Here is a 14,590-nt window from a genome sequence, read left to right as displayed (position 1 = left end):
TCGAGCGTGCGGCACAGAACCTCGGGTTGAAGATTAACGAGGCGAAAACCAAAATGATGGTGTCACCACCTGCGGCCCTGCTAACAAACACTGATTTACGCAGGGGTGATGTACAAATAGGTGACCGCACCTTCGAAGTCGTCCAAAACTTCACCTATCTGGGGTCAAAAGTCAGCACCGACAACAACATTGATGTTGAGTTACGCGCAAGGGTGCTGGCTGCCAACCGGTCATACTACAGCCTGAGGAAACTTCTCCACTCTAAATACCCCGTTCGAGAGTAAGATGCTCAGAAGGATTTTTGGCCCCGTATGTGTGGAAGGACAATGGAGGAGCCGCTACAATTACGAGCTCTACGAGCTGTACGAGGATCTTACTAACGTGCATGCGTAGTAGAGTTGCCAGGCCATTCCGGTGGGCTGGTCACATCATGAGAATGACACCAGACGACCCAGCCCGTAAAGTTTTTTTAGGCCGTCCACACGGACTGAGGAGGCGTGGTAGGCCCAAATTGAGATGGAGTGATGGCGTTGATGCGTCCGCCAGAACGGCCGGAGCGGTAACGAGGATTGTTGCAGCCGGGCCAAGACCGCAAAGCGGTTGTAGCGCCTGATTAGTAAGTAAGTAAGTGCTTCCATTTATAACAAATTTATTGTGAGGAGAATTTCTCTCCAGTTAAATGCTACATTACTACATCGCTCGATTTAGTGCGTCTTCGATGGAAGTCCTAATGATCGGTAGTGTCGTGAAGCATACCAATCGGCTTTGACCCTTTTAAGTAGCCAAAGTCGGATTGTCGTTAACATCTTTTCCACTGTGTTGCGTTTACCTGAAGCTGGCGTGGAACGGTCAAGCAATGGGGGTATAAATAAAATCTCTCCTCTGTATAAAATCGATGCAAAGCTAGCTCGTGGCGGCGGTACTACAGCTGAAGTACAGGAAAACGAAATAGGACTAACAAATGGCGCCCAGCCTACAACTTTTGTAGCTTGAAAGGTGATAAAAATGCGTTGATTTTGCGTTGTGCGCGACTGTTTTTCTCACTGCTGGTGAAGTGAAACGTTTGCACGCGAGAGCTGCAAATCGTACGTTTCCTGTGCATCGTATCGTTCCACCTTGGAGTGGCCAACTTCGTTAGCGGAGTATTGCACTTCCAGCAGCACCGTGAATTCCTTCGGGAAGCAAACGTCTCCTTCGCAGAGATTCAGCTTAAAGTTGAGCGCTATCGGCGAGGGATCGTTGCCGTTCAACGGTGCCGCATCGTTTGCCGGTGGTGGTACGATGAGCAGCTGGAGCGATTGCCCGGCAACGGCATCGAGGGTACCTTTGGTGCATTCGCAACTCCACTCGGTAGAAGGCAGCTCGAGCGACCATTGCTGTGGTGCACCGTCGGTTAGCTTGGTGGTTTGACCGGGGAAGGTCATGTTAAACGCCAAGCGCAACGTGCTCTGGCCAGCATCGGGATGCATCTTGATTGGACGGGTTGGCTTCAGCGTGATGCCCGTACGGCGATCATCGCCCACACTGTCCAGCTCTTCCGGTACGCGGAAGTTCAGCTTTAACGGACGGATACTGCCATCGGCCAGGTTAGCGACCAGCAGCTCGTGGTTGTTTGTGTCTGCAATGTACAGGTGGTGGCCGGAACGATCGAGACACAGTCCGGCCGGTTCGTTGAAGCGCCGAATCGAACCATTTGCCTCGCGGAACTCACAGGTCGTCGCGCAGTTGGTCGTAACGTCAATTTTCTTTATCTTGTGATTGTACGTGTCCGCGAAGTAAATGCAGCCGTCGGTCGGATTGTACGCGACACCGAGAGGATGCTGGAATTTGGCCGAATATTGCTTTCCATCCAGATCGCCGAAAGCGAACAGATCCTGTGGAGATAGAGAGAGAGAGAGAGAGAGAGCGAGCAGAAACTCGGTTAGATAAGGCAAGGTATGGCTTTTGTATGTACGTACCAATGGATTACGATCGCCACCGGCCACGGCCATCACTTTTCCATCCGCGAGCGAAATCTTCCTGATGGCGGAACTCTCACTGTCCGCTAGATAGACCTCCTTAGCTACACGGTTCACGGCCAACCCGGATGGTTGTGCAAAGGCGGCACTGTGTGGGTAAGACGTGTTGCGGTTCTGCTCGTGGCCACTGCCTGCAATGGCACAGCACGTACCGGCGCTGTACTTCTTGAACTTCCACCAGATCGTATCCTCCAGGAAGATGGCCCAAATCTGATGAATTCCCGCCATCGCTATCAGCAGCACATCCTTGGAGGGAACGGTCGCATCGTCCGCATGGAACGACATATCGAGGTCACGCGTCGAGTACACCGCTACGTCCCACGGTGAGGATAGCAGCTGGTCACGCCCAGTCTTTCCACCGGTACGATCGTTTCCCTGCGTACCGTTTCCGGCGACGGTGCTGACCATGTGTGATTTCAGATCGATTCTGCGGATGGCATGGTTTTCGTTGTCCGCCACGAACAGTACGTCCGGCCCTTGGAACGCAACGCCCTGGGGAGCGTTAAAGCGAGCCTTCGAGAAGTTGCCATCAAGGAACCCGCTCTGTTTGCCTCCGACCTTGTGCAGCACCGTACCGGCCGAGTCGATGATCAATATCCGGTGGTTGCCCGAATCGGAAACGGCGAACAGTGGCTCCTCGTTGCTGTCTTCCTTTGCACTACCGCCGATGGTTGTCGGACACGAACAGGCGATCTTGCCGGGATATTTCATGTTCGAAGCCAGCGTTCCCGTCCCGGACAGATTAAGAGGTAGCGAATGGCGCTGGATTTCGCCCTTTTCCCTGTAGAATCGGATCGCGCTGCCAACGTACAGCTTCAGGTCCTCGAAGTTTCCTTCGCCCATTATCACGAACAGGGGGTTCGCACGGGGCCCCAGTATCATGAGTGTCGGCCAGCACTGTACCCGCAGCTTGCGCCACATCGCCGATACGTTATCGTTGACGACGGGGTGCGAAATTTCGTACCGTTCGACCGCAGCCCGGATGTTGTTGGAATCCTTTTCGTTCTTGAACTTGGCGCTGTGCACTCCGATCACCGCCAGTCCCTCCTCGATCGGGTACAGGTGCTCGAGCCGCTTCAGATTCGGCAGGATGTGCATGCAGTTGATGCAGCAGTAGGTGAAAAAATCCAGCACAACCACCTTCCCGCGCAGCGAACCTTGCAGCGTTAGCGCTTCCGTCACGTTGAACCAGTCCAGTCCGTCGGGAAACTCGGCCGTTACGATTTTCCCGTCCCGATCGGCCACCTTCAGATAGTCCATGACGAGCTTCTGCCGTTTGCCTGCGTTGTTGCCGGCCGACAACAGGTCGTCCGCCAGCTGGTTACTGTTGCAGGCCAAGACCTCCATCATGTCCTGACCTTCGGGCGATGAGCTCATTCTGGAACCTATCTTGACGACGTTACGAGGAAAGCTGGGAACGCACGGGGTGCCGATGATGTGATGATACTAGCGAGAGCTTACACCGACTGCGCCTATTATTGTTTTGATCGGTGACGTTTTGCATCGGAATGCAGCGGTTTGACGGCTAGCAGCAGCAGCAGCAATTCGCGAAAATCGTCCCAAAACAACAAACAGCGCCATGTGTGTTGTTTCGGTGGCTGCCTGCTTGATTGAGCAGCAGAGTTGGTGAAGCGGTAGCAGAGATGCGGTGAACCACGCGCACGGTACAATAGGGAATTGTTTTTAAAAATTCAATAGCCTTAAAGTTTCTAATTATTTACAAATTGATCTGCATTTTACAGCATGCCGCGTTGTTACGATGTCGGAAACTAGTACCACCAAAGCATGCAAAACATCGCACTACGATGTGCTTCAAGTCGCACGGGACGCTACTCTGGAGCAAATTCGAAAATCCTATCAAGCACTAGCGTTGCAGTATCATCCGGACAAGAAAAGGACAAGCAATGTGCCGGCTACCGACGAATCAGACCACTTTATCCGCATCGACCAGGCGTGGAAAACGTTGCGCGACGATCGATTGCGTAGAATCTATGATGCCGAACTGATGCAGCAGACGGAGGAATACTTTGTAAACGAGGTTCTCACCGAAGCTGACTTTGAACGGGACGAGGACGGAAACTTCTGTTTTCACACGTGCCGTTGCGGAGGATACTATATTTTGCCCGAGGAAAGCGAACCCGGCGAGTCGATATACGTTTCGTGTGACGAATGTTCGCTAGTGGTGCAGGTTAATTTAGGCAAAGGGAGCTAGACTTGTGGCGTAAGGTGGTAAGGTGTATATTTTGTGAATAAAATTCCTCTATTTAAGAAAAAACATTGCGAAATAGGAAGGATTGTGAAGGAAAATATTCGAACTTATCGTTTTGTTGTCGTACTGTTGTATTTACCTTACAAACTGATCGTTTCCTACCTTGCCATGTGTACACCTTGACATTAAGAAACGTCAAAAGAAATGTCAACCATTCCGTCGCGTCATTAAAAAACTTGGGATCGAAAAAGTTTTTCCTGCTCCAGCGAAAAAGTAAAAGCGTTTTGTGTCCGCATTTTCGCAGTGGAAATCTCGTTGCGTGTGTTTTTACGGAAAGCGAACCGATCTCGCCCGTCGTCATGAACGCGTTTGGTGATAATTTCGAACAGTCGGAGGTGGATCCGGCGGCCGAGTTTTTGGCCCGTGAACAGAACGCCCTCGCTGGGCTGGAAGATGAAATTCCGCCCGTGTCTGGTGCGGCAACGTCCGCCACGAATGGTTCGGTCAATGGTGATCCTGTGCCGAAAGCAGGTTCGTGGATAGATAATACCGTTGCACTCCGCAGAAACAATGTTAGGCACAATTGTGCGTCCCCTGTACTATATACTCATCATGCCCAGGATTGTTTCGCCCATCCGTCATAACGCTTGGGGGCGACGTTAGGAATAATCGTAACATTAGTCATCCGTCCGGATGTGTGGGGGAATGCAGGGATCGATCGACATCCCCTTTTTGCGTTAACGTACAAGGGACACACACACAGTTTATCTAGTTCAAGCATCACTTTCGATAGCTTGGGAGCTGCTTCGTTAATCGAATTAACGCGAGGACCCTGCCGAAAAGTGTCGTGTGCTGGTTAACATAGAGATCCCAGTTAATAGCGATGAAACAAGTTTTTCGCCAATACACTAGTAATGCTTTGCTGCCATAATTGTGCTTATCGTATCCGGACACATACACACACACAAACGCTCTGTTGTTGTATGTAAACGCTTATCTACATTTTTGCACAGCCTCCTCCGATGCTTTGCTGTTCGTTATGTTTTCTGATGCATCTCCCCCGTGCCACTAGCGAACCACGAACATATGTTCTCTGTCTGTATGGAGTGCTTGCTGTTGTCTTCCCAAAAAAAAGAATCATTACTTTTGTGCCGATAATCAATCATTTGTATACGTCCCCAACATTGTTGTTCATCACAAAACCCATACGGTATCCATCCTCCCATTTATGAATAATCTTTGTCGAACCCCGCTGCTGCAGGAAAGCGCATGTAATTTTCTAATCAAATTTTTGTTCGTTTCATGTTTTCTTTTATTCTTTCTTTTTTTTTCCCGGATACTACAATATCAACACACACGTACACCCTCTTCACGCCTTTACTGTGCGCGGGCCACTTTGATCGAACTGTGGTTTGTTTGGCTTACTTTTTCTTCGTTTCGTCGCTTGTTAACGATATGGATATTGCGTACTTATTGTTGTCTACTAACGACAAACCGTCATCTGTGGTCGAAATTTAAACAAAAAATAACCCGGTCATAAAACACTACAATTTTGCCGTATCTTTAAACGCAAACAATGTTTTTTTCCTCTGCAAAAATGGGGAAAACACTCACTCAAACACACACTACACGATAACACAGAATCGACAGGACTCGAAAACGAGCTAAACGGAAGCTTTGAAATGATCAGTAATGCCGATGCGCAAGATCCGCCCACTACTGCCGATAATAATCACAACACAGGTAAATAAAGAACTAACAAAACTGGTTACACTAAAACCACAAACACACACAAAAAAAAAAAAACGCTACTTTACCATCGTACACCGGGTTGTCAGTAGGTACCGTACTAGAGCAAGGCCGTTTTTCACTTCCTTGATCGTTTCCTAGGACACGTAGTGCGTCCGGTTGTGTTGCTACTTCTATTTCTTCCTAGTTAACGAGTTTTTCTTGTGTAGCTGAATAACAGTCCCCCCACCCCATTTATTCTACAAATTTGATCTAATTCTTTATAAGTTAAAGCATTTCTTTGCATTGCGCATTCGGACCAAAATGACTCACGATAAAACAAAATAACGACAATTCTAACATAAAAAAACCATCTTTCGGCATTTAAACACAATTCCCACTCGGTCGGCTAAGTCCGACGGCATGAATAGGCCCGTTTGTTTTTGGGGCCCTCCTACACGTTTACTGCATCTATGGGCATGAGTTTCTAAACAAAATTAAAACAGAAAAACATACCAGCTCCAAATTTAGACGCAAAACAAAATCCCAGGACAGGCATGTTGTCGGCATTGTACTAAGTATTGTTTAAGTTTCCGCAAGCAACTATCATTATTTGTTTCGTTTTTTAGTCTAATAATGTTCTGTACAAATGTGTTTCTTTTTCTCGATCCCTTAGAAGATGATAATGATGATTTTGCAGGCTTCACAGGTAAGTGTCGACACACGCAATCACGGGGCTAATACAACTACGGGGAGTACAATCGGTTCGCTGTTACGTTTACGAATTTATCTTACTAATTTGCGTCAACACACCATTAGTTTGCCTTAATATGCGGTGTATGTGTATGGTTCTCTTTATGTACTTACTATTGTTCAGTTTTTGTATACAATTAAATTAGCTGTAGTTGTCGCAAATACTTCGTTTAATAGCTGCTGTAGTTTTTGGCATTGGCAAACAGAAAAGGGGGGAAAAACACACACACACAAAACATTAAATTTGTCCATACTAAGCGCCGTGTGCGGTCGGAGAACTATTTAAATGTGTCTTATTTGCAGATCTTTCATTTTGTTTGTGAACCTCTGATATGTTATATTTGAATAGAAACAAACTATAGAGCAACATCCATCAATAGCCGGTATCGCGAAAGCAATCGTTAAAAAATTAACAGTCGTTAGAATAGTAAGCAATATTGTATTAACGATCGTTAAATTTCAGTCGTGTACACCGAACAATGAGTAATTCATGTAAGAATGTTGGTTGCCCGCTCAATGTGGTTTTCTTGGCGTTTCTCACAATGCAGTTTGCAATTAAAAAGCATATCAATTGACCAGGAAGGGTGCATCAGAAGGGTCCCTTTTCAATGGGCTTTTCTTGTCTCTCACGAGCCCATGCAGGCGTTACAGTCTCTCTGCATAGTTCGGTGGCAAATTATGTGGGACACAGTTGTTCAATCCTTCCTATGATGTCTAGGCTTAGCACCTAGGACCATTTAACATTAAGCACGCATCTTTGGTGTAAAGACTCCAAAGTATGTGTCTGCCATCCAGGATAGCACGATAAAGGTCATTTTCTATGTCTTTTATGAAGTGCAAGCCTACACGACTTGCATTTCTGAACGCAGTTGAAGGTATTGAAAAATTGCCAAACGTTCCTATCCGGTATCTACCGGTAGGCTAAGACGAGACTTACCTTAGCTTATTTTTTGGACGAGATTCTTGAGACCCTCACAACCAGCTTATAGGAAGATCAATTCCTAACCGATGTTTACGAGGCCGCTGAGCATCTTTTTAGTATTCTTAGACTAAAAAACCGACTATAAATTATTCATCCTCCGAATGAATAAAAGGATAATTTTGGAAGCTAGGGAATGTACTATCGCAACTATTGTAGAAAACTAGGCTTCACTGAGAAATGAGGAAAATGTACTAAAGAGAACACGTTTGAGGATGAAACACTACGAGATGAGATATGAATTTAACTCCTTATCTTCCTTGAGTGCAACGTGCGATTAAATGCTCTATTTCTTTCGACTTTGATATTTCCATCGACAGTTATTTGCATAGTAAAATTTACCACCTCCTCCTATTCAAATAGAAACACAGATCGCATCAATGACTCTGAAAAATTTGCTGGAGTTACAACTGAACCAAAGATAGGCACAAGGATCATTCTTTAAGATCCATCCAAGAATTTCTTCTTTTTTTTTTGCTCGACGATAGCGCGATTTGCACACACAGATGGGAACAACACTCATGCGTACCTTTTTGTCTTCCATTTTAGGTGTGTAAAGTAAAGTGAAAAGGAATATTAAAGAAAACAAAACCTTTCATCAAGTACTATACCAGATAGAAAGAAATGTGAAGGAAAGTAAGGAAACGGAAAGATCATTTATCAGAAGCTTTAAAATGTATATTTTAATACTTACTTACTTACTTATCAGGCGCTACAACCGCTTTGCGGTCTTGGCCTGCTGCAACAATCCTCAATACCGCTCCGGCCGTTCTGGCGGACGCAACAACGCCATCGTTCCATCTCATTTTGGGCCTACCACGCCTCCTCTGTCCGTGAGGACGGCCTAAAAGGACTTTACGGGCTGGGTCGTCCGGTGTTATTCACATGACGTGACCACCGGAGCCTGGCGAGTCTAATTCGCTGCACGATGGTGAGACCCTTGTACAGCTCGTAGAGCTCGTCATTGTAGCGGCTCCTCCATTGTCGTTCAACACCCAGCTTCGTCCGTCGCGACAGGTATTTAGAGTGGAGAAGTTTCCTCAGGCTGTAGTATGACCGGTTGGCAGCCAGCACCCGTGCGCGTAACTCAACATCAATGTTGTTGTCGGTGCTGACTTTTAACCCCAGATATGTGAAGTTTTGGACAACTTCGAAGGTGCGGTCACTTATCGGTACATCACCCCTGCGTAAATCAGTGTTTGTTAGCAAGCCGCTGGTTGTGCCAGCATCATTTGCGTTTTCGCCTCGTTAATCTCCAAGCCGATATTTAGTGCCACTCGCTCGATCCTTTGATAGGAGCTGCATAGGAGAGCCTCAAACCAATGATGTCTATGTCATCAGCGTATGCCAGGATCTGGATTGATTTATAGAAGATGGTCCCCAAAGTTTTCACCTCCGAGTCGCGGATGGCAAAAAAAAGAAGACAGGCAAGCCCGTCTCCCTGGCGCAGACCCTTGGTGGTAGCAAAGAGCCCTGAGAGTTTTCCATCTACCCCTTCACCTGGCATGTGATGTTGGCCATTGTAATTCTTACAAGCCTGGTAAGCTTGGCTTGCTGTCATGGTATGCTGTCATATGCGGCTTTAAAATCAATGAAGAGATGGTAGGAGTGGAGCTGCTGCTCCGCCCACTTCTCCAAGATTTGCCGCATCGTGAAGATCACGTGGTCAGTGGTTGATTTTCCGTTTCCGGAATTCTCTCTCTGATAGTTGTTGTTGATATTTTAACACTAGATACCACAAAAACGTCGTCTGCATTGATTTTCGTACCGTTGTTAATTCGAACAGAAATGAACACCAGATGAATTTGATTTAACCAAAAATGAACCATTTAACGACTGTTAAAATCTGTCAACTGCTTGGCGATACCGGCTAATGTTTGTTACCCTGCTATATAAAAACAACACACACGCATGAATTTCGTGTCCGTACTAATCACCTCTCTTTTCCACCTTCTCTTCCCGCTCCCCACCACACACAGTACCCAAGCAGGTGACGGAGGAACCGGAAAAGATTCGCAAATGGCGCGAAGATCAGAAGGCCCGGCTCGAGGAGAAGGATCGCGAGGAGGAGCGCAAAAAGGATGAACTGCGCGAGCAGGCCCGGAAGGAGCTGGAGGATTGGTACAAACATCACGAGGAAACCATCTCGAAGACGAAAGCCGCCAATAGGTAAGCCCAAAAGCAAGCCGAACGATCGATTGAACGGGACTGTAATGGGGGGGGGCGGGGTGGGGCAGATGAGTGCTGGCGTGTCCCTGGCCAACACACACACATACACCAGCAAACATATGTTGTTGATAGTTTTGGTTTTATATTCTAACCCACCTGAAACGTTCTTTTCTCTTTTGCTAAACAAACAAACAAACAAAAAAACAAAACGTAATGTACTAACCAATCAACTTTTGCGCCATTTTGTTTGAAAAAAATGTGCCCAAAAAACACAGGGAATCGGCCAAGTAAGTAAAAAAAAAAACATACAAACAAACCCACCAACAATGCGTTGTGTCTGTTACACAGTTTGGTTTGGCTTGCGTTATGATTTCGTTCGTTTCTTCTTTTTTTTTTGTTTAAATTTCGATTAATATGATTTGCCATTTAGATTGAGATTAGTTGGATGATGATGATGATGACTGTGTGCTAATACCCGGTTTTGCGAAAGCCATCCATTATTAATACTCTAAGCTCCATTAGTAGTACATTGAAACTCTGTTACTAACGGTTATTGCATCGGTTGAATGACATTATTTGTGTGTGTGTTTGCGTGTGCGTAATTCATGACGATTGGCATGTTACCTTTTGTTTGATTATCCTTTCTCTCCCTCTCTCTCTCTCTCTCGCGTCATCCCTTAGCGAGCCCTTTGTGGTGCGTAAAGCGTGTGTCGGCTAACTTATACCGGTTTGGTTTTGTTTGTTGCGATTTCAGAAACGCCGAAAAACAGTTCGTGGCCGAGACGGACGAGATTGAACCGGGCACGGAATGGGAACGGATCGCCAAGCTGTGCGATTTCAACCCGAAGACGAACAAATCCAGCAAGGACATCTCACGCATGCGTTCCATCATTTTGCAGCTGAAGCAAAACCCGCTCCAGGCCACCAAGAAGGTTTAAGCGTTTCCGGCGCAAGGATTCGTCCGCATACATATTACAATAATGCAATTATTGCGATAATATAACTATAAATTAAAAGGCAAAAAAGCGACACCGATACCGGGTAAGGCAAACAGTACACACAACCAATATCGTGGCAATGCTGTGTAGCGATTCGGGGAAAGTATATATAATAGTATACATTACCTATATTATACACTGTGTATAAGTATAGCTGGTTAAAGCTGTAAACAGAATTCCTCTCACGTAGACAAACACGCAAACATTCAAATGCGGGAAAGCAGTTATAGACGTAAAAGAAACATGAATCGAAGATAAACGGAGAAAAAAATAGTGTAAATGCACTTTAGCGGAATTTCCTTTGATGGAATTGAAGTCCGAAATTAGTGTGAGTGGTGAGGTGGATTGATTGAACGACTTATCGGACCCGAACAGATGGATCGATCCTGAAGAACGAACTGTTCAGTTGTTCGGTCACCCACTACGAGGAGCTAGAAGGTAAGTATTGTCCTAGGTTCTACCTTCCTTCATTTCTTGGCACTACAACCTCGAAAGGTCTCGGCCTGCCATTTCTTGCTTTATATGACTTGAGTTTACCCGTAGCTGAATCGTCAGTCCTATGTACAGAGAGGTGGTCTGGATGGAATTTAAGCCCCAGTCCTTCCCGTGTGAAGACCGGCTCCGCTGACACCTTGGCCTCCATCTAGATTTGATGAAGATGACTGATGAACATTACTACATTGAAGATTAACTCATTTACTGTAATTATGGGGATATACACAAGTCATCTTCTTGCATCTATCCTACAGTTTGAGGACAGGGACTATTGAGCACATGTATAGTCTCAGGATTCACATACACTTATTTAAAAGGGACAAAGTACAAAATGTCTTCAGTGAAAAAAAATAAATCCTGGAGCATTTTTGGCAGTCGATTTGGGCTCACTGAGTGTTGAACCTACAAATTAAAATCCAAGCTGTCTATCAAAATGACCGAAGTCCGGTCATCGGTTTCTGCAACTGGTTAAAAACGTACCAAAAAACAGTCTCCATCAAGATACTCTATTGCTCCTTGGTACGATCGGTGCTGCAATATGCCTCCATTGTATGGTGGCCTTCTGCTGCTCGGCGCCTGCTCCACTTGGCATCTGTCCATCGCAAAATTCAAGTGGACTGTGATACTGGCTACGTGCTTTTGGGTATCGAGTCGCTGAACCAGGGAAACTGCAACGCCCAGAGATTGTTTGTTTCGGGACTTTTAGACTACCGGATCGACTCCCCAACACTACTCTCTGGGCTCCACATATACGTCCCGTCTAGAAGTCAAGAAAAGGTAGAGTAACATTGGGTCACAAGGTAGACGAAACACGGTAACGGAAGTAGGCAAAGGAAACAATTCACCTACGGCATTGAAGTCCGATAGCGCACGCACCCAAGGGTCATGATGAGAGAACTACGAACCCGTCGTAATGGGATGAGGAAAGGGAGAAAAAGGCCGCCAGGAGGGTAGGGGAGTCAATTTTGGCTGGAAGGATGTTGGCAATAAATAGCCTGCGCGCATGACTATGACGATCTTTCCAATCCATAGACGATCCAACCTATCCATAGAGGAGACGTCTGCTGGAGACCAAACGACCAATTTGGCGTAGTTCAAAATAGGACGGACTCGGACCCAGCAATAAAATGCCTTCAAGCACAGCTGATCACGGACCTCAGACGCCATTCGGGTGTTGGACTGAGTTGATATGCGGTTCATAAGGCAGTTAGTCCAGAGTGACTCGTGGGGGAGTGGTGAGCTGGCAGCTATATAGCTGCTTATCATGCGAGCGGCCGATCGAGGTTCCGCAGCATTTTTCACAGGACACAGGAAGGTAGAACTTAACTTCGTCGGTAAACAACAGACATCATTTGGGATAAGAAGCTACACTGAGTGGGCCCACGGAGCAGTAGGCGCTGGGTAGTGGCCCGTGTGCGCTATGGAGCTCCTATTCACCTCCCACCTGTTTGAGCGCAAAGTTAATCGCCAGACTCTGAAGTCCTTCTTCAGGAAACTGGTTCAGCGAGTCTGTAGTGCCTGATGAGTTAGAGCGGTCTCACTTCAACAGTGGCAACGGGAATGGCAGGACTCCGCTCATGGCGCTTGGACGTGTCAGCTCGTCCCTGAATTGACGACATGGACATCTCGCCGTTTTGTTGAGGTTGAATTCTTCACCACATAGCTGCTGACAGGACACGGCTTCTTCCAAAGTTACCTCGTGCTGATGAACCTTATTCAGGAGTCACACTGCCCGGAATGTCCCGAGTTAAGAGAGACACCTGATTATTATTATTTATTGTCCGCCAATGATGGTTTAACGATTCTCTTTTACACTTAAAGGAAAAGCGAGGATGACAGTAGGATCACGACACGAAAACGGGACAAGAGGACATTATAGTCGAACAGGTGATAGCACTTATTGAATGCTGTTAAAGCTCGTAGCAGAGGATCGTTCGAACCGTAGCGGGTGTGGCGGGATGGGATATAAAGGGGAGGTCTATCGCGCAGGCGACGGGAAGGAGCATAAAGGGGGATGGCAGACAGGAGGAAAGGGACATCAAGTTCATTTAACAGAACATTAACAGAAATGTCTTTCATCAATGGTTTCTAGCCCAAGAAGACGGCAACGGACTGGATAGGGAGGGAGTGCAAGATGATAACCGTTAAGGAAGCGCAGAGCGCAGTCTGGCCATCGCAGTGGAGCCTGGGCGAGACCAGACTACAGCCGCGCATTCCAGGGAGAATTGCTGGGTGCTGTACAGCAGTACAAGGACTTCAAGCAGAAGGGGATCGCGGATCTCGGACGAAAGCCTAATGATCAGACCCAGTGATTAATTAGCCTTGCTGATAACATAATCAACGTGGGAACTGAAGGACAGCGTTTCGTCGAGCCACACACACCTTGATCCTTTACAGAGGATACACGACGTATTACTGGGTCGACGACGCTCCAGGTGTTGAGTACGCCCGTTCAATTGCTGACTTGGATGCGTTCGTATCTCGCCCGCCGATCGTACCGCATGAAAATGGGACCCCATTTGTCGCGTTGTATTTCTGCTTCTTCAGGGGTGCCTCAAGGGAGCAACCTCGGACCGCCTCTGTTGGTCATTTTCATCAATGACGTAACTAGGATGCTCCTCGCTGGAAGCCACCTACTGTTTGCTGATGATGCGAAGCTATTCCTGTCGATCCGAGACCGGTCCGACCAACTCCGCCTTCAAGCTACACTCTGTTCATTCCAATCCTGGTGTTCAGAGAATGGTCTTGAATTGTGTGTTGAAAAGTGTGTTGTCGTAACGTTCACGAGAAAGCGCTGTCCTCTGGTGTACGACTACACATTAAACGGTTTTGCTATTGTCCGCAAAAGCTGTGTTCGGGATTTGGGAGTACTCTTCGATGAGAAACTGAGCTTCCACGAACAGCTCGAACACGTCGTTACCAAGGGCAACCAGCTGATAGGCTTGCTCAAGCAACTTACTCGCGACTTCACGGACACAGTCTCCATCACGGCGCTCTACTGCTCCTTGGTTCGATCGGTGCTGGAGTATGCCTCCATTGTATGGTGGCCATCTGCTGCTCGGTCCCTGGTCCGCTTGGAATCCGTCCAACGCAAAGTCACCAGATTCGCTTTGCGCTTCTGGAGGGTCCAAGTGGACTACGACGCTCGCTGTGTGCTTCTGGGTATCGAGTCACTGAACCAGCGCAACTGCAACGCCCAGAGACTATTTGTTGCGGGACTTTTTGATTACCGAATCGACTC

The 14,590-nt window shown here is 47.0% G+C and overlaps 3 protein-coding genes across 12 annotated transcripts; 2 read left to right on the top strand and 1 right to left on the bottom strand.

Moving 5' to 3' along the window:
• Positions 1-632: 632 nt before the first annotated feature.
• Positions 633-3,537, bottom strand: LOC118506117 (NHL repeat-containing protein 2). Its single transcript, XM_036042825.1, has 2 exons — positions 1,959-3,537; positions 633-1,874 (listed from the first exon to the last, which is right to left on the bottom strand). The coding sequence occupies exons 1-2, from the start codon at positions 3,393-3,395 to the stop codon at positions 1,041-1,043; spliced, it is 2,271 nt and encodes a 756-aa protein (XP_035898718.1). The 5' UTR covers positions 3,396-3,537; the 3' UTR covers positions 633-1,040.
• A 4-nt stretch (positions 3,538-3,541) lies between these two features.
• LOC118506120 (DPH4 homolog) lies at positions 3,542-4,293 on the top strand. Of its 2 annotated transcripts, none has more exons than XM_036042836.1 (2): positions 3,542-3,682; positions 3,761-4,293. In XM_036042836.1, exon 2 carries the CDS (start codon positions 3,778-3,780, stop codon positions 4,228-4,230), a length of 453 nt encoding a protein of 150 aa, XP_035898729.1. In that variant the 5' UTR covers positions 3,542-3,682; positions 3,761-3,777; the 3' UTR covers positions 4,231-4,293. The 2 variants fall into 2 exon arrangements, with proteins under 2 accessions (XP_035898729.1, XP_035898730.1); XM_036042837.1 differs by having other exon boundaries at positions 3,581-3,691.
• Positions 4,294-4,416: 123 nt separating this feature from the next.
• On the top strand, positions 4,417-11,138 carry LOC118506118 (clathrin light chain). Of its 9 annotated transcripts, none has more exons than XM_036042827.1 (6): positions 4,440-4,758; positions 5,869-5,970; positions 6,632-6,659; positions 9,662-9,856; positions 10,132-10,143; positions 10,611-11,138. In XM_036042827.1, the coding sequence occupies exons 1-6, from the start codon at positions 4,587-4,589 to the stop codon at positions 10,792-10,794; spliced, it is 693 nt and encodes a 230-aa protein (XP_035898720.1). In that variant the 5' UTR covers positions 4,440-4,586; the 3' UTR covers positions 10,795-11,138. The 9 variants fall into 9 exon arrangements, with proteins under 9 accessions (XP_035898723.1, XP_035898726.1, XP_035898721.1 ...); XM_036042826.1 differs by having other exon boundaries at positions 6,632-6,664; positions 9,667-9,856; XM_036042828.1 differs by lacking the exon at positions 10,132-10,143 and having other exon boundaries at positions 4,439-4,758; positions 6,632-6,664; positions 9,667-9,856.
• The last annotated feature ends 3,452 nt before the right edge of the window (positions 11,139-14,590 follow it).

Source organism: Anopheles stephensi, chromosome 2 (assembly GCF_013141755.1).
Source record: "Anopheles stephensi strain Indian chromosome 2, UCI_ANSTEP_V1.0, whole genome shotgun sequence".
Taxonomy (NCBI): domain Eukaryota; kingdom Metazoa; phylum Arthropoda; class Insecta; order Diptera; family Culicidae; genus Anopheles; species Anopheles stephensi.
Note: the sequence above shows the minus strand (reverse complement) of the source record. Positions and strands in the feature narration are given on the sequence as shown.

Excerpts from the sequence above, each read along its gene's own strand:
- LOC118506117 (XM_036042825.1), bottom strand. The coding sequence starts at position 3,395 with ATGAGCTCATCGCCCGAAGGTCAGGACATGATGGAGGTCTTGGCCTGC. Across the intron at positions 1,875-1,958 it reads GTGGCGATCGTAATCCATTG|GATCTGTTCGCTTTCGGCGA; the intron begins GTACGTACATAC and ends CTATCTCCACAG.
- LOC118506118 (XM_036042827.1), top strand. The coding sequence starts at position 4,587 with ATGAACGCGTTTGGTGATAATTTCGAACAGTCGGAGGTGGATCCGGCG. Across the intron at positions 4,759-5,868 it reads TGATCCTGTGCCGAAAGCAG|AATCGACAGGACTCGAAAAC; the intron begins GTTCGTGGATAG and ends ACGATAACACAG. Across the intron at positions 6,660-9,661 it reads AATGATGATTTTGCAGGCTT|CACAGTACCCAAGCAGGTGA; the intron begins CACAGGTAAGTG and ends CTCCCCACCACA.
- LOC118506120 (XM_036042836.1), top strand. The coding sequence starts at position 3,778 with ATGTCGGAAACTAGTACCACCAAAGCATGCAAAACATCGCACTACGAT.